Source organism: Ischnura elegans, chromosome 7 (genome assembly GCF_921293095.1).
Source record: "Ischnura elegans chromosome 7, ioIscEleg1.1, whole genome shotgun sequence".
Classification (NCBI taxonomy): domain Eukaryota; kingdom Metazoa; phylum Arthropoda; class Insecta; order Odonata; family Coenagrionidae; genus Ischnura; species Ischnura elegans.
This window is the reverse complement of record NC_060252.1, coordinates 18,372,300-18,399,619: the sequence shown is the minus strand read 5'-3', so window position 1 is coordinate 18,399,619 and position 27,320 is coordinate 18,372,300. Positions and strand designations below refer to the sequence as shown.

Here is a 27,320-nt window from a genome sequence, read left to right as displayed (position 1 = left end):
TAAAGTGATCTAAATCGGTCGTGTATATAACCTATTTGGTAGAGCGTCGAGCTGCTATCAAATAAAAATCCTTGTATTGCAAGACTCGTTGGTTCCCTGAATGCGTGAATTGCATGCAATAGGTAACTATCTCCAGGGGCGGTCTTGCCAGGTCGGCTGGTTGGCAGTCGCCGAAGACCCCCAAAACGATCGTGTCTATCGTGAAGCGTATATGAAAGGTGTGATAAAAAGGGCTCAGATTACTTGAACCTAAGCTTATTTCAAATATAAAACTCTACTTTTCCATTAGGTGCTTTATTTAAAATAAACTCAGATTAAATATATTATTTAAAAAATTAATGAGATAAAGTTGTCGGAAGACAAACCCTTTTTGAAAGGGTTATTCGAAAAGTCAATTAGATTTTTTTTTAAATTCAGAGCAGAATAAGGAAAAAAATCACTAAATAGGTAATAGATCATGCATACTTAAATTTCATAAACTATGAAATTCTCGCTTTTCAGAGTATTTCTTCTTAAATTCCATATAGTTTTAAAGAGCTGGAAAAGCGTCAAAGTCCATCTCCGCGCATGCAATTTCCGGGTGGCAACCCCAGAACACCGGGGGAAGGAGGGCCCCATCGTGAGCCCCACCCGAGGGCCTCCAAGCACCCCAGACCGCACCTGACCATGTCTGTCATCCCTTGCAATCTTGGGGTTGAATGTATGAGTTAGAGAATGAAACCCAATTGGTTGATAAATGAAGAAGGCATGGCATATATCCACAAATAGGTCCAGTTGGTTTAAAGCTCATTTCGAGGGCGTGTTATCCTAGTAGGTGGAGTGCTTGCCTGCTCTGGCCATTTAGGAACTAATTCTTATCGGATATATGCTATTTAGGAATTATTTTTTATCAGATTTTCGTATTTTTTATTATCCTTCGAACGTACTTTTGATGAAACAACGAGCCTTTAATGGTGGCAAAGTTTAATTAATTCGTATCATAAAGAGATGGTTTATTTTGGAGTAAAGTGTTATTCTCTATATATATTGGATCACCCTGAGACACAATGACCGGTCATCTAGTGAATAATTTTAAGTGCAGGCTCAGGGCAACTAGTAATACACTTCCTCAAGACATCTGGAACTACGATGCTACGGTTCCTACAACACACATACTGCCCAAGTAACTATTCTATGAGCCTATCCTATGTCTTTCCTTCTTCTAGTTTTAGCAAATTTACTGGCTGTACTTGTAGTTTATTGTCTACGATAAATAGAAAACAAAGAAAAATAATGCAAAAAAAGAAACAGTTCTATTGGTATTTGCAATTAAAAAAAGAAAAACTAAATTAATTAAATGATTGATTTTTTTTAAATCTATAGTATTATGTGGGCTATTCGCATAATCATTCCAATCACCTTCATCTTGTTTCAATGCGTTTTTATAAAACCAAAATTCATCAATTGCTTAGAATTTAATTTCTGCTAACACAAGCAGAACACCACACTCATAAAACGAAGAAATGCGCTAAAGATAAGTTTAAGTGTTAACTGGCTGGTTATGGAAAACGTGCGAAAAACCCACAGAGAAAAAATCATTCGCCTTGACCGGGATTCGAACCCGGAACCCCCGAATGCGGGTGACTCCCGTAAAAGTTATCACCGCGGCTAGTCCTGGTATACTTTAAACTAATGGAAAACGTGGTTTAATAGGACAGCGGATACGCGCCTTCGGCGCGCTATATACTGTGAAAGAAACAGTTAATCTTTACCGTCCATAAGGAATCATCTAGCGGCCGATCCAACCATTAATAATATTTCCATTTACACCATAATAAGAGATTATTATTAATTTTAGTGGGAATTTATATCCGCCTTTTTATAAATATATAGTCATTTTCCCGTCATACAGGAAGCAATATTAAGTGTAATGAGACTTTTTATTACAATTATCACAATACTACAAGTACCGTAGCGTGCGAAAAATCCACAGAGAAAAAATCATTTCTCAACACTCTTTATGATTAATACTAGTGTCTTTTGGATGGAAACTGTAGTTTAATAAATGGAATTGGCGCTCAAAATCACGATAGTAAATTTGTACTGAACAAATAGTAGCATTCCACGAGAATGAGTAATGAATTTTTATGCATGTTAACAAGTGCATTAAAAATATTCATGAATCAACCTCTTTGGACAATTCCTACATCCGCAGTTTTGATTACTTTTGGACCAATTATTAACAAAATGCCTCATCTCGCCGAATTCTACTTGCTCTATGGCTTAAGAATGGCATCTTAAAGTAAGAGCACGAATGTTACAAAAGAGTATCCACAAGTCGGGCTCCAAATGTGATGTCACCCACCGCGCATTTAAATGGGTTTACAAAAGTCGCCACTCGCGCGCTGATGACCAATTGATCCAAGTTTCACGGGTATATAAGGTATAATTAAGGCTATTAATTGAAATTCTTACGGATGATAATGTGATCTACTAAATTCATTACTTTTCAATACAATTACTCGCAATCATAAACATTAAGCATCAAAATTTTGAAAAAAAAGTGGATCGCATTGTACTCATCACCACGCCGCAGACATGTTTGAGAACCGATTAAAATGCGACCGAAGTGGCAACAGAAATCAGCCTCTGACGGGATGGAATTGTTGCCTCCTCTATGCAGCCACTTGGAGTAAGAGTCCGCCAGCACATAGTGATGGACTGATTGTGAGCAAGCAGCGTGCGCAAATGTGATCTTTTGCGTGATCGATTGATGAACAGTATCACTCCGACGAGCGATACAATGTTTTCGGCCAACTACATGTGAAGTCGTTCATAGGCCACTCGTGACCGATATCTGTCGTCGTCATTCGTAATCTAAGCTGATCGTGATATTTCTATCATTCTTGACCGATCATGCAGTTACATTGCTTGCGATAGATGTCAACCGCGAAAGATATCGGTCGTGTTTGACATCGGTGATTGGCATAGGTCACGACTGGCATGGAGAGCGATTGACATTATTAGTGAAAGACGATCGGTCATTTCTGATTGACTCTCTCAAGTGAATAGTGAACGGTGACTGGCATCACTGAAGCAACCACCTTGGTATATCTCTAATCTTTTCAGTGTGTGGCTACTTCACCAGTTCACCAGATAAGTTGAGTTTGCCGACACAGTCAGAGGATTTTTCTCAATTCTTCATTGTTTAGCACATGGGTTTAGCATTAAGGATGTCCAACTGCGATTACAGTTAGCTTAGTAAATTCTTGATTCTTTTTTTTCTCATTCAGATTAAATTGAGGAAATTGCGTCTCTTATTGGAAGAAAACGGAATCAATTTAATGGCATGAAAAGGCGTCACAAGGGATTTCTTCGTAAACATGTAATATGCATTATGAAGTTGCACTCTTATGGTCGATAACGATCACAGAATATTTTATAGTCTTCAGAGGAGTTTCTATCTCTAGTATAAGATCATATGCACGGTGATGATTATCCATATTTGAGTACCTCTGCCGAAGTTAGTATCTTGTTGTTGGTTGGTTATGTTAGTTGGCATAGGAGCCCACTTTCATGATGATCGGGGGGTGGCTTGTTGCTAATACTACACGTAGATCAAAAGCGTGGCCGTGATTATCACGAATGCCTCTGCCAGTGACGAATTTATCATCGTGCTACTAGTTGGTTATGTGGTTAGCGAACGAGCCTATTTTTATCAATTAAGTGTGGTGTTTTTGTTGCTTGTATTTTATCATAGGCACTATTGTAATTTTCTCAAATTCTGAACCCATTACCGATGTTAGCATCTTGTTTCTAGTTGGTGATCTTAGTTTCTGAATCTGTTATCAATGGGCCAGTTCACCAAATTCTAATTTTTGCCAATTGTGATAGGATGGGAAAATTAATAGAATCCTATTTTTCGGTTTATCTATACGTTTTCCACTATTCCAGCTATAAGCGGCGAATCATCGATACCTTAAAACCACTGTAAAATTGGTGACGTCATTGTCTCCTGGCGGCCGTTTCTCCGTTACTGCTCGGCCTCGCGCACCCCTCTCAATTGGATCGTTATTATGAAGACACCATGGAGGTATAAAACCAATGATGTCACCAACTCGCGACAATTCCGTGCCAGCAATCGCAAATCTTCGCTTTTATGCAATGAGAAAATGCCTTAATGGAAAAAGACGTTCTTTAATCTTCTCTTATCTTTCTCTACCTACCCCATAATATGTTCTTTAAATAAATCGCTACATTCGCTCTGACGTGTGACGCCATTGCGTCTGAATGAGAGTGCGTTTCCTCACGTTGGATTGGGCGAGGAATGGATGGAGCAGTTTGATGGGGCTCTTCATTTTCCCGACAAATGCGACCGGAGCGAAGGCGTGCATGGACCGGATCCTAGTGTTGTACTCTGGTCGACTGGCGCCCATCGCGAAGAACATGGTGGTGCCCATGGAGAAGCCAACGTACGATAGCTTCGGCTGACCCGTCAGACTCAGGACGTAGTCGAACTCAGCCGGCAGGTCGTAGTAGCCCATCTCGTTCCACCTGTTGGGAAATTGTAAGGAGTAAATCTCTGACAAGGGGAGTTTGCGGAAAATGAGTCTCAGAATTCAAAAAAACTGTGTTGTGTCACAGTCCATGGCTGCCCTGGAATTATCCCCTAGATGGGGCTTTGATCAATATTTTAAACAAAGTACGCATTTATATATTTACAGGGGGAATGCATTCGCATATAGGAGCCATACCACTATGTCATATGCATGTCCCATGATTGAATCTCACTTACGATAGCGGTATTCATAATTTCTGTCCACTTTGTATTTTACAGCCTGATATTCATCACTATTTCAACGATTGTCACTAAAAAGTTTATTTTTATGCGTGGAAATTTTTCTCTGCGAATGAATTCAATTAAATGATTATAAAGTTTATAATATGGCGACCAGACTGTGGAGAAATATTCACAAAGTGACCCCACTGATGAACTAAATAGTAGTGTAAATGGTTAAATTCGGTTGAAACTTTAACACTGTCGAAAAATAAATCAAATCAGTTTGAATTAATTACATTTGTTACAAGTACATTGTTGGCTAAATGTTAATTGAGTAGGAAATACTATCCCAAAATGTTTTATATTAATTATTTGGGCCAAGGAATGATCAGATAGTTTATACTGAAGGAGAGATTCTCAAGCCGTCTTCCGAGTTAATTTCACGGAATGTAACACATTTAAATTTAAAGTTTTATAAATTGATTTTACCAAGCTATCTAGTTCATTAAGGCATTTCTGTAATTGTTGGAGGTCAACTACTGATTGAATGGTAAAAAAAAAGTTTTCGGTCATCCGCATATAGAAGAAAAGTTATTGGAGGTGTATGAAGCAGAGTTTGCAATTGGTTATAGGTTTAAATGCCTAGATGATCTGTTATCTTGGTTTCATAGTGGTACAAAGTTCCATAGTAGCACACACCGCATTTTGACCAGTTCCTGACCACTCCTTCCAACCGAAAAGATAGTTACAATACTTATAATTAATTTACAACATTCTTAATTCGAATATTGATTTTCCTGAGTTACTTCCCCTCCTAAATGTCCGAGTTCCTAGCCATTCCGCTAGTTCACATTCTTTTTTCCAGCCTTTATATCAACTCACCAACCTGTCTGTTTGTTTTTCTGGTACAAATCTTGTAACTCAAATTTGACTCACTTCCTGTGAAGCAAAAACGTTGAAATTTTGCCCACTTCTTCATTTCCGATGACAATACATGAAAATATAACTTTTTCTCTCCAACCCCCCTTTAACCACCCCCCAGTCAACCTATAGCCCCCCAAAACATGTTTTGATCTAAGAAGTTTCAAATGGTCGATTTTCGTGTTTTGCGACCACAGTAAAAGTTATCCACTTTAGGCATATCCACATAGTAGGCATTTATAAGCATAGGGGTGGCATTTTGAAACATAGGGGGCTTACCATTCACTGAAAATTTAATAAATATAGTGACTTTTTTAATACGTCACTTTTGGTTTTTCGGGGTCACTGAGTTTTTTTGCTTTGTGTCATATATAAACGTTGCTCATCCCCTGTAATCTAAATATAAAGGCTGGTTTTAAAAAAAAAATTTTTATAAGAGCTTATTCCTCTTGCCTTTTCCCAGATTTTCTCCTATCAAACGTTCCCTGTACTACCGCCTCTCCCCACTTCTTAATTCTCTGCCTGATACAATAATGTCGATACTATCTTGCTCTCATCTGACTCTTTCATCAACCTAGCTATTTCCCATATATCTGTAAAAAAAACTAAGCTTCACCTTCTTCCCCTTTCCTATTTTCGTGGAAATGTTTTATTATTATTTTTTTAAATTTTGCCTTCTATGTTCTGCTGTCATTTATATAATAAACTTCTTACTTATATCCATTATTATTATGTTGCCGTTTCATTGTAAATTGGCATAAATGGTGTATGTGATCAACTTAATTGTATAATTAAATAAATGAACAGTCGTCCGATATAAAGAAACATTGAAATTGGAGTCACTCGTATAGTTACTCACAAATTTTTTTTTTCGTTATGCCATGCATTATTTGGTTTCATTTAAGAACTCTCTTTCTTATTATGAGAATACTCACGAGAAGTCCCAGAACTGTGATTTCTTGGGGTCGAGCAATACATGGCGCCTGGAGTACTCGTTTCCTCGTGCATTGCCCATCCAAACGTCGAATCCTTGGTCAGCCAGGATGAACGCTGCAGAGCAGAAAACAAACACCTTGTGTAAGAGAATGATTTTCGCGGTCAAACTGATCGATAAATTTATAGTTGATATGTTAAAAAAATTCCTGTAATTATGTGAGTTTTCCTGTTAATGTGAAGAGGGTGTATAGGAATGAGTGGCGTAACTATGGGGGGATAGATCCCCTCCAAAGTCTTAGAGAAAAAATAAATTTTTAACTATTGCCCGGTTTTGACACATAATAACTGCATCTGCTTCAAATTAAAGATCATTTATTAATATCATGGCAGTAATTCATTTGAGTCATTGAGATGAGTCAATTTTCAAATATTTCCCGGACCCCCCGTTGCCTGGGAGGGGGGGCACACCTCCCCCAAGGCCCCTCCTTCCCCCCCAAGCATATTCCTAGTTACGTCACTCATAGGATAGATGTAGAGATAAAGGATATATTACATAAATATTCGAAGTGTTAATGGCTCTAGGGATTTCTGTGAAGATTGACTTTAAAAGCAACTTTTCGTACAAAATTTTTTAATACTATCAATTAAGGGCGAGTAAATTTTATAGTATGTACACCAACTGTGGAGCAATATTAGTCATATTGACATGTGAACATCTAATCCCATGAATAACTTATGGGAAGGTTACATATGCTAAGGGCAGTAATACTTAAGTACATTTCGTTTCGCTTCTACATTCCGCTCCTGGGAACGAAACTATTGAAATTTTTCTGGTTTTGACTTTAGTTTCGTTTGACTTACCATTAATAACAAAACATAATATAATAGCCTTCCAACCACGGCAGTAGGGTGGTTTCCTATTATTTTTTTATTGCCTAAATCGAATAATTATTACTCCTGGGGTATGTATTTCACGCTTTTAGATTTTTAAATGGCGATATCTGTTTTTTACGTCTGTTTTTCACTCCTAATTTCTCCCTTTCCTCTGTTTGTCGTGGGCAGTGGGTGATGAAGATGCTGGGCGTGAACGAGTTCATGCCTCACTCTGATCTGCTGGACATGATCGGACTGGCGCTCTGCAAGGATGGCGCCATCACACAGGCCCTCTGCAGCGACGTCCTATTCCTCATCAGCAGATTCGACTCCAAGGAGCTCAACAGGGTGAGTGACGCCACCGTCATTGCGGTGCAACGTGAGAGTACAACGCGCTGCTGCAACCCAACTCGCTTATGGCGTTGCATTAGAATTAAAATAGGGTGGTTTCCTATTATTTTTTTATTGCCTAAATCGAAAGATTATTACTCTTGGGGTACGTATTTCACGCTTTTAGATTTTTAAATGACGATATCTATTTTTCGCCAATAAATGAAAAGTGAAAATTTTCAAGCGCGCAAAAACTCGACGGCTAAGTAGGAATGCTGGGAAAACTCCGTGTGACGTCGTTTTGGTTCCCGCTGCCGCAAGTCAGGTGACCTTGGGGCGAGGCTTTGAGCGCTGATAAGACGCAGGATGCTAGCAGGTAGCAAAGTGCCCTGCTAGCAGGTAGCGCTTGGTTCAAATAAGGATTATTATACCTTATCAAACGAAGAAAACTTTCCGAACTTAGCCAGTTTTAATAGGTGATTATTAAGACATGTTTCCCTGAGCTCTTCGCCTCATGAATGCATTGGTAATCTCAGACGAAGTAAAACTCCTATCTACTCGTATAGAAACTAGGCCCCTGTGACGTCACGTGGAGTGCCATCGCATGGGCGCCAATATATCCTTTTTCAAATGAGGATAAAATTGACCATTGCCATTCGTCTAAACCGGTATTTCTAAAACCAAATAATTTGTATATTATGAATACACTAATGGTGGGTAACGAATCGCAATCAATTCCTTTCGTTCTCTTTGATGAAGGAAATTACCCTTTTGGCTTAATGAATATTTTTTTCTGTTCAAAAATTCGTCCACTGTGCATAGCCTTCTGCAGGACTAGAATATTTTCCCCTGCGTGGTCGTCCTCTTACCGAGTCCGTTCTCTGGGCCCATGAAGACCCAGACTGAAGAACTGCAGAGGAGGCAGTGCTGCAGGAATACGACAGGCCTATTGCCTCCCGTTCCGGGTGAGTTCCTCCCCCGCGGAATGCGGTGCATCGTCAACACGTATCCATCCTCAGTGGTCACGAGGTGCGTCTCCGAAGGGTAGCCGTGTCTCCTGATGATCTCGTCCTGTGAGGGAAACGCATCGAAAATAAAAGTGTTGCAGTAACGGGATCGGCCAACAGAAGGGAAAAAAGTGGAGAGTAAACTTGTTTATTTTTTTTTGCTTTTAAGGTATAATTTCAAGAATGCACTGGGGTTTTGTAAATGACGGACCCATTTTCAAAACTTCAAATAGATGAAAACACAAAATGAACCAGTTTTCTAACAATAAATTAGAGGACATATGGAAAGTACATCGATGGCTAAGTTCTAACAACACGTATCTACAAAATAGAAAATTTTTAGGAGAGCAAAAAATCGATTAATGTTTTTGATTGTGGACTGAAATTAAAAACTAAAAATTCATAAAACTGAAAAAGAAGCATTCATTTGCAAACAAGGAGATGTCTTTTGCTTGTATTTTATTTTATTTTTTAAGTGATCACACTTAGTTTAAGATATCTGTCTCAAATCGGCCGAATTTGAGATACGTGTCGTTAGAACTTTAGCATCGATATGCATTTTTTTTTCATTTACAGCGTTCCTCCTCGTTCGCGAGTTTATAAATTTTACATCATGTAGTAAGTGCAAAGTGCGCCTAAATAATTTTTCACTTCTAAGTCGCTGTTGTTCCGTTTAATTGCATAATTCTATTCCACCTTTTCACTTTAATTTTTGATTCATATTTCTCTGCATTAAATCGGATAAAACACATAGCCCCACACTCATACTACCTTCCACGTACTGCCCCGATATCTGCCCCAACAGGCGTGCAGCGTGTGTTAGGGCACCAGCCGTTTACAAAAAAAAAATTAATAGAAGGTGCCAATTAAAATTATTTTTTTCCGAGTCCCACCCTTCTTTCACCTAAGTCTTTTATTGATTGGAGAAAATTGTATTCCTGTGTCTATAAAAAAAACGGCAAAATATCTTTCTTTTCGGATCTCACGGTTGTAATCCCGGTGAGATTTTTCGATCCTGGGAATACGCGATTGTTCTCAAACGTTTCAGGTACGGATGGGATTAAAATGCAAAAATGACTGAACATAATATGAATATATTGAGTAAAAATAGAACAAAATAACACTGATTATAACTACCAATACAAATTAGTAAAAGATTTTATACTTTTATAAAACCACTCCATACAAAGTTAAGGAAATAGGAGTGGAAAAAAACTTATCTGAAGCATTGATATCTTCGTTATGCGTTTGTTTACTTTATTTGTTATGAACCTTTTTATCTTTGGTATTAAAAACTGTAAAAATACAGCAAAATTTCTAAATAATTGGTTTTGTTAAAAATGCAACGATATATTTTGTCTAGGGAGACAAAGAATGGAGCTTAAAAAAAAGCATCAACAAATGCTCTTAAACTAAAAGAAATTGTAGGCATTTGAAAGTCTAACGGAAATACTAGAATTTTATTATTCTAATGTATCTTTTACCAATATAAGGTTGGCATTTGCTTGAAAAACAAAGTTTTTCCAAGTTCTCGTCACTCATTCTTCATCTGTATTTGCTGCAAAGCGTACCTGATGGTGAAAAGCCATTTCCGACTGCACGTCCGTGGGCGGTATAGCTAGTAAGTGCTTGTAAATAATATATTAATTTTCGTCTCTGTCTTCTAATGGATCTTCCCTGTTTGTTATTTCGTTCGTAGTCTTCACCGCTAAATGTATTCACTTCCTTCTAATACAGCTTACAGCATACAAATGTATTCTCTATTACGTTTCCTCTACCCTCAGACTTGAACAAAACATTAATGACTGCAAGGTGGACGTCATAATCTGAACAAAGTTTAGAATTTTCCGGCATTACCTACCTTTGCCATTACACTTGCACCGTCAGTGGTGATAGAGAAAACGTCATTTTCCTAATTAAAATTTCATACTCCATTTCTGTTTTAAAAGTTAAATACAAACTGCTGCGGAAATATTTTCATTATTCTGATTAGTCCCAGGGCATGAAGCCTCTTCCACAGGATATGTGTCTTCTGTAAATAGTGTCTTTCGTTGCCTGGCAAAGTCCATTCATCGCACGTTAGACATAATTCTAATATTCACACAATGTTTTTAATTTTGGCAATCGCTATGTTTTTATAACGAATAGTTTATAAGGAACTATAATTAATTTTAATGCATTGTATTTCATTTCCAAAATGACTAACTCATTAGTGATAGCAAAAAGGTACATTAATCCCGAAACTCTGGGATAGTAGTATGCTAAATCCCGGTATTTCGGGATTTTCATTTCGTCCCGAATTGTATCCTTCGTCGGATCTATAGAATTTGTGAAGCTATAAGATGACATACTCCTTGTCTCTCTATTAATTAGACATAAATTTTAGAAGTAGGTTTTAGAATTTACTAAGTTCTGGAAATTTAAGCCCGGCACGTTGCTTCCGAATGATGACCGTGGTACGTGGTAACATTCAAAACAAATTACAATGGACGGCATGAAAATCATTGAATGTCGAAGCACTCGCACAGTTTCATGTCTCATGCTGTCAGTCTTGTCTGGAGGAAGTAGACGTATTGCAGCCTCTGCTCCTGCAATGATGTCTTCCGCTGGTAGGTATTTAGGCGCAATTGCAAAGTTCAACCCTTTTGAAAGAACTGAGACTGTCTCTTGGGCCAAATTCTTCTTCGATAGAATATAAAGATAGATAGTTCAAAAATGCCTAAATTAAATTTACCAGCAGCTGAACTACGTTACTTGAACGAATTAAAGTGTGATAACAACATCCTCGTACTTCCAGCTGACAAAGGCAATGCAACGGTCATCATGGATAAGGAAGAATATGGCAAGAAAGTTCTCTCCCTTTTGGGTGACGATACTTACGAGAGACTAAATAAAGACCCGACAGCCAAAATCGAGCGCAAAGTGAGAGAATTGATCAAGAGGTCTTCAATGCCCGAGGAAAATCATTGGAAATTAATGCCCTCCGCATCCAGAGCTCCACGCTTATATGGTCTACCAAAAATCCACAAGGAAGGTAAACCTTTGAGACCTATTGTAAATACCATTGGTTCGCCGACCTATAAGTTAGCCCGTTATCTCTCAAGAGGCATCCAGGATTTCGTCGGTAGAAGGGACCTTTCATAAAAAATTCGGCGCATTTTATAGAGATCCTGAAAGACCTTCGAGTGACCGAAAGAGATATTTTAGTCAGCTTTGATGTCATGTCGCTGTTCACCAAAGTTCCTGTCCCCGATTCAGTGGAAATTTTAAGAACTCTTACAGGTGATGGACTACCAGAAGACTACCCAAAATTGGTATAATTCTGCCTTAGAAACAATTACTTCCTTTACAACGGGCAAATATATGAACAAAAAAGTGGCGCGGCAATGGGTTCCCCACTTTCACCTGTGATTGCCAATTTATATATGGAGTTTTTTGAGAAGACGGCACTTGAGACGAGCGAGAAGAAACCATCGTGCTGGTTGAGATATGCGGATGATACTTTTGTGATCTGGCCTCGTGGAAAAAAAAACTTGAGGAATTCCACGTACATCTAAATACAGTACATCCAGACATAAAATTCACAAAAGAACTCGAAGAAGGAGGTTGTCTCCCTTTCTTGGATGTACTGGTTAAAAGAAAAATGGATGGAAGCCTAGGCCATTCGGTGTACAGAAAGAAGACCCACACAGACAGGTATCTGAATTTCTGAATTCTACATCGCATCACCACCCACAACAAAAGGCCTGCGTCATTAAAACGCTAACCCACCGAGCCAAAATCGTGTGTGATGCTGAGCATATCAGTGATGCAATGCAACACCTTATGTGGGCACTAAAAGGTAATGGTTATAGTGTCTCTTTCATTAAAAGAGCAATGAAAGAAAAACACCCTCCTCAAGATGACGGCCACAAGGGGAAGAAGCCACTTACATACGCTAAAATTCCATACATCTCCGGGGTCACCGATAGAATCGCCAGAATCCTCCGTAAAGGCAACATTAAGACTCGCTTCTGCACCGTGAAGAAGATTCAAAATATCCTACCTTCACCGAAGGATAGCCATCCTCCCCTTCAATCTATGGGAGTGTATGAGGTTCCCTGCTGCTGCGGCAGAAGCTACGTGGGACAGAGCAAGCGTTCAATCTCCCAAAGGCTTAAGGAGCACAAAAGGGCGTTAAAATTACATCAGTGGGACGCATCAGCTGTCGCTGAACATTTTGCATCCAGCCCTGGGCATGTTTGACGCTACACGGGTATTGGCGAAGACGGAAGAATACCATCCGCGTCTTATACGTGAATCCATCGAGATAGCGAAAAGGCCTAGTAACTTTAATTGGGAGGATGGGTATAACCTCAGCCGTACATGGAGAGGGTTCCTAGCACAATATAATGGCCAACGGCTATCCCCTAAAATTCAAATCCGGCACAACAATGACATAGCGAAAAACATATATAAGCTCGGGACGAGAATAAATTCCTTCCATTCTCTTGATAACGCTCCCAGTAGGAGGAGTGAAACGTTGAGTGAAAATGTTTTCTACACAGCAATACCCGAGAACCACCACCAATATTAATTAAACAAGTAAAGAGGTAGTTTTGGGGGGAATTAGTCCTCGTAAATTGTGTAAAAACGCATTAAAAATCATCAATTTTGTCATTTTTTCGCGAATTTTCACGTATTTTTAAAAACTTCCAGCTTCCATTTCACACCATCCTCCCCCGAACGATAAAAATATATGACAACAAGAAACAGCAGTAACAATAAAAATATTTTGTTGCATAGCATAGCAACAATAATTAAAATATTTCGCAATATCTCGAAAGATTCACTTTACTACGCTGGCCCTCGCAGTGCCTCTCCCGCTCCGGCATGGACGGCAACTCTCTTGCTTTCGCAGCTAAAAAAAGGAAAAGTAATACTTTCTAATACCATGAAAAATATAAGATTGAGGTTTTACATTGCCATTAGAGTTAAAAAGTATTCTTTCTCCTTAATCATGGAGTTCCACAAAGTATCAGCCTCTCCAATCAATAATGCGTTGAAGTTGTCGTCATCTTCGCTCGGTATACCTCTAGCGATCCCAGAGTCTATTATTTCGGTGTCCTGTTGGCCAATGGCTGAGTTTCCTTCTGTCCTATCTACATACTCTGCCGATATGAAAGATACGTACGGAAATATCAGCCGAACCCTTGAAAATAATAACTATCGTGATTATAATTGGTAAGTTTTCGCTGATCTGAACGTTGTCGCTCTACTCACGGGACTGCAATCAGGCTTCACGAAATACTGCTGCTTCCTTTGTGAAAACAGCAGCCGCACCCGAGAAAAACATTGCATCTTACGGAACTGGCCGCTGCGCGAAAGCTTCACTCATGGTCATAAAAATTTCTCTCATGTTTCCCTGGTTACGACAGAAAATATTCACTTGCCACCATTGCACATCAAACTACGACAGATGAAATATTTTTTGAAAGCAATCGCCAAGACAGGAGCTGAATTTCAATTTTTTTACTTGAAGTCCTTGTCTTAGTGAGTCTAAAACAAAGGAAGAAATTCGTGGTCCCAAAGATTAGGAAACTTTTCCAAGATTCGACGTTTATGAAACACCTGAATCATAAAGAAAATCGAGCTTGGCTCGGATTCTGAAACGTGTGTTAGAACTTTTTGGGTGACAAAGAAGTGATGATTATTTCGCCCATGTCGAGGAATTTCTGTCAGCGTATTAGGCCATGGGGTGTAACACAACACTAAAATGCATTTCTTTCATTAACACCTTGACCTTTTCATAGAATATTTTGGAGCAGTTTCAGATTAACATTGGGGACATTGGGGACGGTTCCATGAAGATAACACCAAATTTGAGAGGAGATTTTCAGATAAGTTGAATGCGGGCAATTTGGTGTGTATATTAGGCCTGCTGCTGGTTATTGTATGAGAAACTTCCTCCTCAGTGTATAAAGGGAAGAACCATGAGAGATCAAGGGGAGCTCTTCCAGGATACAACCACCGGGGCCGGGAACCCAAGGCCGAGCCTTATACGCCCGATCACCCGGGGAGGGGCTGGATGGGAAGGAAAAAGGATAGAGGCACCGTCGCGATCGGAGCCCGCCGAAGACTCCAGGGAAAGGAAGGGAATGCAAGGGAGGCGAATAGGGATGAAACACCCCAGCGCTATAGAAGCGAAGGGGGCCCTACCTAGCGAAACCAAGCATACGCAATTTCTCTACCACCATCCCGGGGAGATTTTCCTATGAGGAAGAAAAATCCCAGTGAGAGGGACAGTGGGATGTATAAAGGGAAATCAAACACCTAATTACTCATGTTATTCATCGTTCTTCACAATAGTTATTTTTCTCTCTCTTGATGCGCGGGTATTGAGAGCGCCAGCGTGGCAGCGTACGTTCTAAACTGTTGACACACGTTTTCATTATTTTTTTCTATGCCTTGTCCTTAAATATTTTTATTGCTGCCTATATAAGCTGTTGATATATTTTTCCATTATTCTGGTATATTTCGGGTAGGGAAAGATGAACTGGGAGCTGAAATATGAAGAAAAGTGAAAAAATAGCGAAAAAAGAAAAGGTTGATAATTTTTAATGTGATTTTTAATCAGTAACGGAAACTAATCCCCCCAAATGCACATCATTACCATTAATTATTCTGTTTTAGAACTTTTCACCTCTCAAAAACCTAATAATTAATATAAATGTTAATATAATCCCTTTCATTCCTATTCCATTCCCATCCCATCCCATTCATAAAAAATTCCTCCTAATTACTGCAAAAGTGATGAAAATTAGAGGGGGGCTACCCCCCGAAAATTATGGGTGATGGAGGAAAACGGATGTGATATTCGGATTCAGGAGGTCATTTTACATAGGAATCAGTAGGAATGGTTTCAGGGCTGAAAAAAAATTATTTTTTGCCGTCCAGTGTTATTAAAGCTTTAATTAAAAATTGTATTTATTAGAAAGATTTTTTATGTTTGACTTTGTATTATGACGCCTTATCTTTACTGGCAATGCAGCACAGAGAAAAAATTTGCACTTGATTAATTATTTCCAGAATTTATAGCAATTAGGAATTTAAAATGATGCTTGCAAAATGCGTGAAGAATGATTCTTTTGACGATGGTTACGCGTGTTAACAATCAGACACAAAAATTAAAATTTTGATTTAAAATTAGTAAAACTGTACTTCTTTGAAAAAAGTGATGCGGATTCAAACTATAGAATTTTAAGTCTGGCACGTTGCCTCCGATTTTGAAGTGTCTCCCAGCCTAATTCGTGTTATGAGGATGTTTTGCACTAAAATTATATTTATCTGTTGGTGGAGAAAATTAAAAAAAAAAATGCGACTTACAGTGGGTAGAACTGCATCTGGGTTTCCCTGGTCATCAAACTGCGACCGTAGAATCACTTCCTCGGAGGAGCTGTGATCTTGTGCACAAACGGACGCCGCGACGGCCAGTAGAGTGACCGCGAGGCAGAGCAGTCTTGTGGTCCCCATGTTTAGGTACTTGCTTTTCCACCAGATATCTCGGTGTGTCTATCCTAGAAAAGATTCTTACATATACTTCAAGTCCATATCCCGCACGTGCTCCAAGGTCCAACAATGGCTTTCATTTTTCTCTCCACTCCTTTTCAGCATTTTTTTCGCAATTTCTCAAGATCTATCCCTACATTTTTCCCACCTACAGTCACTCGAAGGTAGATGAACTTCCTTATATCGTTTATCACTCTCAGTGTAGTAAAACCTGTTTGATGATTTATTCTTGATGAAATCAATGCATTCGTTTATGGGAGGAGGAGCACTCTGATTTTCCTTCATTTACCCCATTAACAGATTTGTGTTCATAAAAAGAAAAGGAAAGTTTTTATCGAGTGGCGTCATTTTGATTAAAAACTAGGCCCCTCTTAAATACATACTCGCAGTATTTTCTTTAGTTTAGGCGGATACCGAAAGAATTTTCGGTTCAAGAAAATATTCTTGGGCTAAGAATTTTCTTTACATCGAAGAGTGTATTATATCCTTAAATTAAGAATACTTGCACGGGACACAAAGAGGTGTTATGTTTTTCCAGCATAGAGAAAATTTTCTCGAACTCGACAAGTTTCAACCGGCGAACTTTATAAATAACGGGTTTATTTCTTATTTAACCAGTTAATCTGAAATGTGGCACCATCTCTTATTGATGGATGTCACCATTAATGGTACATCTACATACTAACCCGCAAGCAGCCTCAATAGGCGTGTAGCGGGGGATATTAGGACAACAGCTGTTTCCAAATAAAAAGGAAATGGTCTAACAAAGTTCCGCCTAACATTTATTTGAGTCTTTTATTGCTCAAGGGAATAAAATATGCCACATAATAAAAAAATAACTATTTCTAGGGTGTACATGAAAATTTCACCCAGAAATACTGCTCTTCAACTAATTTCAATTCCGATCTATGCCTCAGAAAATTAGCCGATTTATGCACGCACCTTGTGTACATTTTATTGATTTAAGATGTTTAATGTTTACGTAATGCATGATCCCTCACATCTGTTGATGGACTTCCTAAAAAGAGGAATGTAAGCATAATATTATTTTACTGATGAATTTTAATCCAAATCACCAATGTTATGGAGCAATGTGGAATAACGGTATCCCTAGTTATTAATACTAAAAGAGAATTTTGTCGGAAAAAAGTACGATTCAAAATTCCTAATGCTTGTAATATTCTATAAATAATTTTTTTAAATATTTTTCTCTGATCCATATTCAGATGAGTTGGAAAAGATCCGGCGTTATATTATGAAGATAAACATTAAAAACATATATTTCAGTGTTTTAACCATAATGTTAGGATTTTAGATTGGAGCAAAGGCATGTTGCAAGTCATTATTATTATTAAAGTATTCTAACGATTAAGTTTGGTTTCCATGGAGTATTTGTTAAGTATTTCGTGGTTGCCCCTCCCTTCATGTACTTCTCTCTTGAATTCACATCCACCGACTTCCCTTTTGATGCCTGAAAGATTTTTGGTTGAGAAAAGCCCTTGTTTGATAAATATTTTATCTCGTATGATTAGTTTTGTATAGTAGTGTCTCGTGAATGAATACTTGCGTGGATAACTGCATGGATTTGAAGAACAAAATTTATATGCTAGTCCCATCCGACGGACGGAGTGCGTCGCTTAAACTAACCTGCAGAAAGCATTCAAGCAGGAAAATGCCTGCCATTTCCAGGACTCAAACCCGTACCCGCTTGATGGGAAACCAAAACTCTAGCCTTTGAAATAACCCGAGCCGCAATATCACCGGTCATTTAAGAGAATTAATAATCATGAAACATCCATAAAATAGAGATTTTATGAATCCTTTCTTTAAAAAATTATTGACCTCTGTAAACATTGCTGCAAGCTGGTCCTTCTCTTGTTTTCTGAGTGAAAAAGTCGTATTATTGTCGTCAAGAGTCTCTGGAATAGAATTACAACAACCATTGGAAAGAGAAAACTCGTTCAAAAATTCCGAAGGATAGTACAATTTTTCTTGCAATGGACATTCCCCAGTTAAACCTCGTAAAAAAATGAGTGACAATGGAATATTTGAAACGAATATTTTTATTTTAAACTATGGAAAGGCAAGAAAACACTTGGAGGAAGTTCTTCGGTTAATGAGTTTGAATTAAGGATGATAAATAGGAAATGTTTTTAAAATGATGAGTCTCCTTGATTCCACTTACAGTAATTATTCTTAATCTTTCTAATAAATACAATTTTTACTCCTTATGTAGCATCTGATGAATTGTTTCCTTACTTCTATGCTGGTATTTTCAGCTGTAAGAAGATTCTTCTTTTTGTAGAAAGCCCTCTTCGCCTGCGCTATTCTACTTTGTATTTCTTTCTTGCTCCATCCATCGCTGGTAATTCGGCTTTCCAGGTAAGAGAACTCGTTCACTTCTTCAAGCTTATGCTTTCCTAGGTTGATGTTTGTTTTAGCCTCCTCTCTTTTACTGCAAACTAATATCTTAGTCTTCTTTTTGTTGATTTTCAGCTGATATCTGGCCATTGTCCTTTCCATGTTTGTCAACGTCTTCTTCAAATCCTTCTCTGTCTCGGCTATGACTACTATGTCGTCAGCAAATCGCAGCATACTAATTTTTTCTCCGTGGATATTGGCACCCGAAGCTGTCTGCTTGATTTCGAGGATGGCTTTCTCTATGTAAACACTAAAAATTAAGGGGGAAAGCACACAACCTTGTCTCACCCCTTTTCTTATTCTCGCTTCTGCACCGCTTGGTCCACATTTGATCACAGCTACTTGGTTTTTATACAAACTATGAATAATTTTACGATCATTGTAGAGTACGCCGATTTCTTTCAAAATTCTAAGCATTGAATTCCATTCCACGTTATCAAAGGCCTTCTCTAAATCGACAAATGCTATGAAGGTTGGCTTGTTTTTCTCCATTCTCTTCTCTATGATCATCCTAAGAGCCAAAATTGCTTCCCTTGTGCCCCTGCTTTTCCTAAATCCGAATTGGACCTCATCCAGGAATTCTTCTGCTCTTCGTTCAATTCTCCTGTAAATGATTCTTGTCAGAATCTTCGACGAATGTGTTGTCAGGCTTATGGTCCTAAATTCTTTGCATTTCTCAGCTCTCTTCTTTTTGGGTATGGGAATGATGATGTTCTTCTCGAAGTCACTAGGTAAATCTCCTGTTGAGTACATATCGCAGATAGTTTTATAAAGTTGAGTTAAGACCTTTTCTCCTGCATTTTTTATTAACTCTGCGGGAATATCATCTATTCCTGGGGCCTTATTCTTTCGCAGGTCTCTTACTGCAGCGTCAAATTCCGATCTTAAGATGCTTGCTCCAATGTCATTCTTTTCAACTTCACTTTCCTCTTCGAGAAATTTTGAGCTAAGTTTGCTCCCGTTGTATAATTCCTCCAGGTATTCCTTCCATCTCTCGGGTTTGTCTTCGTTTTCAATTAGAATGTTTCCATTCCTGTCCCTTATGCTATTACATTTTGTGTTTCGTTCCTTGAAATGGTTCCTCACTATTCTATAGGCCGCTTCCACTTTCCCTTTTACGAGGTTATTTTGTACGTCCTCACATATGTTCCTCATCCACGCTTCTCTGGCTTTCCTCGCTTGGCGGCAAATCTCGTTCCTTATTCACTTGTAGCAAACCTGTCCTTCCTCAGTATTCGTATTCTTATACTTTCTCCGTTCTTCAATGAGGTCTAGGATTTCATCCGTGATCCATGGCTTTTTCTTAACACATTTTCTTATCCCTAGAACTTCTCTAGCGGCCTCCTGAAATCCACTTTTTATGGAAGTCCAGTTATTCTCAACTGAGTTTTCAGACTGATCTAGTCCTATCTTGCGCTCCACTACTTCTTGAAAGGCCTGTTGATTTTTTGGCTCCTTAAGTTTCTCTAATTGCCAGGTGTTCTTTGCTGATTTCTTCAATTTCTTGAATTTCAGATGGCATTTCATCATCACTAGATTATGATCACTGTCGATATCTGCCCCCGGGTAGCTTTTACAGTCCTTTATCTGGTTTCTAAACCTCTGCTTCACTAAAATATAGTCTAGTTGAAATCTTCTTTTGTCTCCTGGCATTTTCCATGTGTATCTTCTTCGCATGTGATTCTTAAACACTCTTCATTTAATCGCGAATAATAAATATTTTCATTTAGTAATCTAAAAGCGTAAAATATGTACTACAGGAGTAATTATCTTTCGATTTGGGCAATAAAAAAATAATAGGAAACCACCCTATTACATGTATACATTGCTGAATGAAGAGTATCCATGGAGAGATGAAGGCGGTGAAGTGCCAAGTGAAAATGTGACTCCATGAGTAATGTAGGGAGGAAGTTGCAAGGGCACTTCAGAAAATGAAGAGTAGAAAAGCTGTAGGTGGTGACACAATCCCATTTGAAGCATGAAATGCCCTTGGGGTAGAGGGAGTAGATCTTATATGGAAACTGTTACGTTACGACGAGGTGGAAATCCTGACCTCTGATGAGAAAATCTGCTATTGCCTTCACAGAAGGAAAAGAGTGAAATCCAGTAAAGGAATAACTACGGAGGAGTTAAATTTATGTCACACCATAAAGTTTGTGAGAAAATAATGGGAAAGAAATGCAGAATGAAACTGTTATTGGAAACAAACAGTTTGGTTTTGTGCCAGGGAAGAGGACTTCGGATGCTATACTTGCTTTGCGTCAGATATTGGAAAATCACGGAGATAAGAAAAAGGAACAGTACCCTATCTTTATAGATTTGGAAAAGGCATACGACACAGTCCCTAGGAGATTGTTATGGTGTGCATGAGGAAGAAGGGATTTCCCGAGAAGTATGTGAGTATAGTGAAGGGCATGTATGAGGGAGCACACACCCGGGTTAAATCATGTGTTAGGGAGACGGAGCGATTTTCAGTGACTGTAGGACTCCACCAGGGGTCTATTCTCACTCCTTATCTGTTCAACCTGATTATGGATGTCCTCACAGTGGTGGTGCGGTACCAATTTCCGTGGTCATTGTTGTATATGGACGGCATTGTGTAAAGACCAGAGAGGAAATCCGTGGAGAAATTACAAGAGAGGTTGAACAGAGCGGGGAAATATAAATTCCTTGGCTCCTGTGTATCTGAGGATGGTGGGCTGGAAAGAGGGGTGGACCTCGGAACAGAAGCAGGATGGAAACAGCGGAAAAAAGTATCAAGAGTGTTTTGTGATCGCAGGATTGGGAGCAGAATAATGGGAAAAGTATATAAAACCATTGTGCGGCCATCACCAGTGGTGCAACGAGGGGGGGGGATAACCCCCGCCCCAAATCTCAGAGAAATTTTTAAGTTTAATCAATTTTACTTAATTACATTAATATACTTATGGAATAGTGTAAGGGTTAATAAAATATCCCTCAGAAAGCCGTAAAACTCGCCATTTTGTACCATTCATCTTAATTTCTTTTCTGAAGAAGGGCCCCCGCACCCCCATCTTACCAGGTGGATATTCCATACTTCCCAGACCCCCCAGTATTAATAGCGCCTAAACCCCCCTCTAGCCTTAATTCCTAGGTGCGCCAGCACTATCATATGGCAGTAGCACCTGTCCTGCTAAGAAAGCCCACGAATAGAAAATGGATTTGGTAGAGATGAGAAAGCCGAGATGGATGATAGGGAAAACAAGAAGAGTTAGTAATAACATAGTGAGAGAGATGTTAGGAGTGGTTGAAATCTCAAGGAAGGTGCAAGAAGTGTAATTTATGGCAATTTGCAATTGCAGCAACACGATTCTTTTCGGAAACTCCCAAGATTACAGATCAAAAGATTCAATTATGTTCTCTTCCGATCACTTTCAATCAGCCTCTTATATTCGCATGCCTTGAGTGTTAATTGGCTCAATTTTTTATCCTAATTTTCTATGCGAAGTTTCTTTCTTCATGCGCTTTCTACGCGTTACCTTCGTAAGGGCGAGAGTGCATTTTAAGATCTGGCAATGGACGCATTCTTTTCTTGTGGCGAAACGTTTTTATGCTTACACTTCGAAGATTGTCCTCCTTGAAAGACTTCTTGCTCCATTTGTAGTTATGAGGAATCTGCTCTGAAGGAAAGGCGCTCTGGGTCTTCCAAAAAGACTATTCGGCGGAATTGTGTGTTTAAGCAGTTCACCTTCAAACCGATATTCTTCTGTGATTGCGTGTTTTCCAAGTCGCGGAAGGAACAAATGTATAGCATGGCCTTTTCCAGAGGATAACTCGGATATTAATAACAGTTTTTCACGAGATACTTTTCAAACTCTAATCATTTTGTATTAGCTACCGCTCAAATTTATATTTCACTCCTAAGTTAAATAACACCATATCAGCACTGCTAGAGCGTCAGGTTAAAACTAATTTATAAATTTTATTTATTTGTATATGATTATTTCAGAGAGGAATTGAAAGTTACACTTCTAAGATTGCGTGACGTGCTTCTGCGTTGTAAAACCAACGTTACCGCTTGCGATGCGACGATCATCTATTCCCACTACGTTAGAAGTTAATCTGCTTCAACTTGGCCAACCGATCGCTCATGTCGTGAACCTATTCACACTTTCTTCGCAGGGCATTGCTGTCACTACCCACACGCACAATAGGGAAAAAGTATCCCATCAAAGTTTGTGCCGCCACTATCGCTCCGCGGAGTAGTGGGTTTCCTTTCCAATGGGTTGTTATTCTTTGGTCAGTGAGGGAAATTCAAACAAGGCAAACCATTTCCTATCTCCGTCGTCCAAATACGCGACCGACTACTGAGTCTTCCGCAACCCACAGCATGATTAGCGATGAACTCCGTAGAATTGAGGCGCATTCGACGGCATCATGTGCGCACAATGGGAACGCTCCTCTGAATTTTCCTTCGCCTATCTCAACGAAACGGCAAAAATCACTACCCACGTATTTGAATGCAGTTGATTTTAAAGGAGTTTTAGTTTTTCCGGAAGGAAAGACGAGCACATTGCCAGAACGCGTTTTTCTTGCGATCGAGAAGGATGTGTTCCTATCTTGATTTAAGATGCCTTTGTCAGCAGGCGAGAGGGGGAAAAGTAGTCAGCTTGTTGGAGGCAGGCTTAACAGTAGCGGAAACATAGCGAAGGATGAATAAAAATTGAAGTACCGTGTACTACTCGGAGAAACGCATCAGGGAGGGTAATGAGTCATTAAAAATCGGAGAAGACCTTCACCTGATTTCCATCTGAGAAGTAACCGATTAGGACCGAGGTGTACAACCGCAGATGTTGATACTGACATATAATACATCGAAGTGCTGCTGAGATTTCGAATTATATAACAGGAGAGATATTGTCCCAAGTGAAGTGTGAATTCATTCCGATAAATTTTTCGCCCTTTTTCCCTCCATTATTTTTGTTCACATTAATTTAGATATCTATTTGATCCTTACATATTGTCACAAGTAAGCGAAATGTCATGCATTGTTTTGATTTAAAAATATTGGTTTTCAAATAAATTGGAAAGAAAGTGAGGTATCAAACTGCAGAAAATAAATGTTTTTTTTCCACTGGCTTGGGAAAAATAAAATGTTAGTTTTGTTTTACGATTTATGGAATTTACCTAGAAAAATTGCATGTCGTCGATTAAATTTGTAGCAATCATGTGCATATCATTGAGAAAATTTTCAGTAGCAATTGTCGCACTAACCTTTTAAAGTGATAATTGTTTAGGTATCAAAGGTCACCATAGATTTAGTTCTGGGACGTTGTTGAGTGAACTTAAACGTATTTTTCGCCGTGTAGCATATTGAGCCCTGAAGGTCTTTTTTTAGAGTAGAGAGTAGGGAAGGGTGTAGATATAATGGTGGGTTGATAAATAAAAGGGTAAATTCAGATGTTCTCACTGGTAAAAGTTCTTCAAGAAATGAGAATAGAGTGAAAGAAAGAAAACTCAGCCTGTCATAATCAGCATTGCTAATTTACAATAATACAGTTTATAACTTAAAGCATGAGAAACATGAGTTGAATCATAATATCAAAGGCAGTCAAGGTTAAAACCGAATCGCAATAATAGTAGTTTCAAAGTAATAACCTTGGCATTAATCAATGGCCGTAGTTTAAGGAATTAAATTCCCGAATTGTACCATTTAATTCATAGGACGAAGTATAATGTTATTATGGGAACAAATAGTTGACTAACAGATGAAGATTTAGACGGTAAAATCTTCCCAAAATCGTTCATTGTTCATCGAAAAGATAGAATTAATCGAACTGGAGGCGGAGTATTTATAGCTGTAAATAATTCAATCGTCAGATAAGCGGAAACCATAACTGAGACCAGCGTTTAATCTGTGTGGTGTTCAATTAAATATCTTAAATCTAAAAATATATTAGTAGCTGGTACTAACGAGCACCAAACACAGATTTAACATCAAAGTTAGATTTTGACACCCAAATAAACAGCATAGCATCCAAGTATCCCGAAAGAAACTTGATTTTTGGTGAAGATTTCAACGCACCTTCTAAGGATTAGGAGACTTATAGCTTCATTCCTGGTGTGGGGGGATTAATTGATTTGCGAGGCGTCATTACACATTTTTACATAAAATTCAGTGTTTCAAATAGCATCCGCACCCAACTGAGGAGACAGTATTCTTGATTTATTAGCGACAAGTATACCTCATCAGGTAATAAACGTGAGAACCGCCGAAGGAATAAGTGACCATAGGGTAGTAACTGCAAAGTTTTCTCTAAATTCCACTGAAATGTTCAAGAAAGAACGTAAAGTTTTCCTTTTTAAGAGCTAATTCTGATGGGTTTAAGAGTCATCTGAAAAATGCTTTCCCCGCGTTATAAGTAATTACTTGAACCTAAGATTATTGCAATTATAAAATTTTACGATTCCATTGGTAGCTTTCTTTACAAAATAGCGTTAAAATATTATGTGAAAATAAATTAAGGTATTAGAGAACCTGATGATTTTGTGAAAATGTTAATCGTAAGGTTATTTTTGAGCTTTTTTTTTAAATTTCAGTGCAGCGTCAAGGAAAGCATTTTCTAGATATATGAGAGAACTTTACTACACTTTAAAATTTACAAGCTTTACACCTGAAATTATCACTTATCATAGTATTGTTTAATGCGAAAATCTAATTTTCATTAACTTTTATCTTGTTTTTAAAAGAGAGAATCGAGAAAAAATCTTTTTCGTGCATGCAGTTTCCTAAACTTTTTCGAAGAGGACTACCGAATTCCCCGGTAAGGAGTAAGGAGTGCCCCACCATAAGCCCTTCTCAAGGGCTCCCAATCTACCCAGACCGCCCCTGGATTCGTCAAGCTTTCTTCGAAATATTTGTGGATGACATAGCAAGAGAGAGGTACTACTCCGCATACGAAATGCCATACCCTTAATATGTAACGAGTATGTTAGATTCAGCGCAGAAATACTGTGTACGTTAAATTAATAGAATACAAAGAGAATCCGCGCAGTTAAAAAAAATACTGCTAAATCCGTAGAGAAAGCGATACAGAAATTATCAGAAATAAATTAGAATTGAAGCCGATAGAGATTCGAAGGCTACGCTAATGACTTATATTGCTTGAGCAATTAAAAATAAATATCATTCAGTGTAAAATAAAGAACATAAAAAGAGAATCTCTTTGTCATTTCATGGCCAATAGAAATCATAAACGAAGAAAGATGTTTTGCCTAACGGAAAAGTGTAGTAATTAGTTTTTTTCCCCTAGTTAAAAAGGACTAAAATAGGTGATAGGTGGTACTTTGTTCACGCATTTGGGGTTATCTATTAATTACGGGTGGCATTTAGGGGAGCCGTGGATGAAGGCGATTTTCACCCCATCTCATGTGGGGTACGGAGTCGTACTGGCAAATATCACAATATTTTTCCGCGAGAAACAGAGCAAAATTGCGATCTAAGTAATCGAACATAAAAATTTATAACTAATATTAAATAAAAATAATTAAATAAAATTGTTTTTTAATACTTACCGCGCTGACCTTAGTACTGTAGATCTTTCTCTCAGTACTGGCCGTTTCCAATAATTTTGTGTTATTTATTAAGAACTAACCGTTGATGCGAGAAATAGGTGTTTGGTATCCCTTAAATGAATGAATTTTCCTTTTTTCATTTATTTATTTAGAGGCTAGTACCATTTTGTTAAGAAATAGCAAACTACGATTTTTAAAAAGACGGATGAAGTAATATGACGCCTGTAGCAAAAATCTTAATGATTTCACAAATAAAATTAATTTTTCTATCGTTTTTTTCATTTGTATATTTAGAGGTTAGCACTGAACAATTAATTGCAGGCTACGGTTTTTCAAGAAACAGATGGCGTAAAATTGCATAGGTACCAAAAATCGAAGGATTTTACGTGGCGTAATATTACGCCCTTAGCACCCAAAGTGTTAATAAATCCATCGCAATGAAGCATAAAGTAACGTATTGCTTTGAAATTTTCCAGATGCCACCAATGCAAAGCAAACATTTAGGCCGTTAATTCATTATTTCGTATTTAAATATTTACAGTAACATTATTATGAGTCTATCAGGTGAAAGATACTGCAAGCATTGGCGTATTCATTGAGTTTAAATACTAAAACTTACCGAATATATCGTATGGGATGATTATGGATCAGATTCGTCTGGTCTTCTCAATTCCGCTGTCCTGGTGAAAGTGACTTGGAAATGCAATGGGTCTATGCTTATATAGCATTGTGAACTACCGTGCATTTTAAGATCTGGCAATGGACGCATTATTTTATTGTGGCGAAACGTTTTTATGCTTACACTTCGAAGGTTGTCCTCCTTGAAAGACTTCTTGCTCCATTTGTAGTTATGGGGAATCTGCTCTGAAGGAAAGACGCTCTGGGTCTTCCAAAAAGACTATTCGGCGGAATTGTGTGTTTAAGCAGTTCACCTTCAAACCGATATTCTTCTGTGATTGCGTGTTTTCCAAGTCGCGGAAGGAACAAAT

General features: G+C 38.3%; 1 protein-coding gene across 3 annotated transcripts in view; it reads right to left on the bottom strand.

Annotated features, from left to right (window-relative positions):
• LOC124161979 (lipase 3-like) overlaps positions 1 to 27,057 on the bottom strand; it is a 159,369-nt gene extending 132,312 nt beyond the window's left edge. Inside the window, exons 1-5 of one of the 3 annotated variants that reach the window (XM_046538270.1) lie at positions 26,951 to 27,055; positions 16,192 to 16,382; positions 8,689 to 8,890; positions 6,616 to 6,730; positions 4,290 to 4,533 (exon numbers count right to left, since the gene is read on the bottom strand). In XM_046538270.1, coding sequence (XP_046394226.1) covers positions 4,290 to 4,533; positions 6,616 to 6,730; positions 8,689 to 8,890; positions 16,192 to 16,338 — 708 coding nt within the window. In that variant the 5' untranslated portion in view covers positions 16,339 to 16,382; positions 26,951 to 27,055. Of the gene's footprint in view, positions 1 to 4,289; positions 4,534 to 6,615; positions 6,731 to 8,688; positions 8,891 to 16,191; positions 16,383 to 26,950 lie in introns of all 3 variants that reach the window. The other 2 variants (XM_046538266.1, XM_046538268.1) reach the window with 2 other exon arrangements.
• Between the last annotated feature and the right edge of the window lie 263 nt (positions 27,058 to 27,320).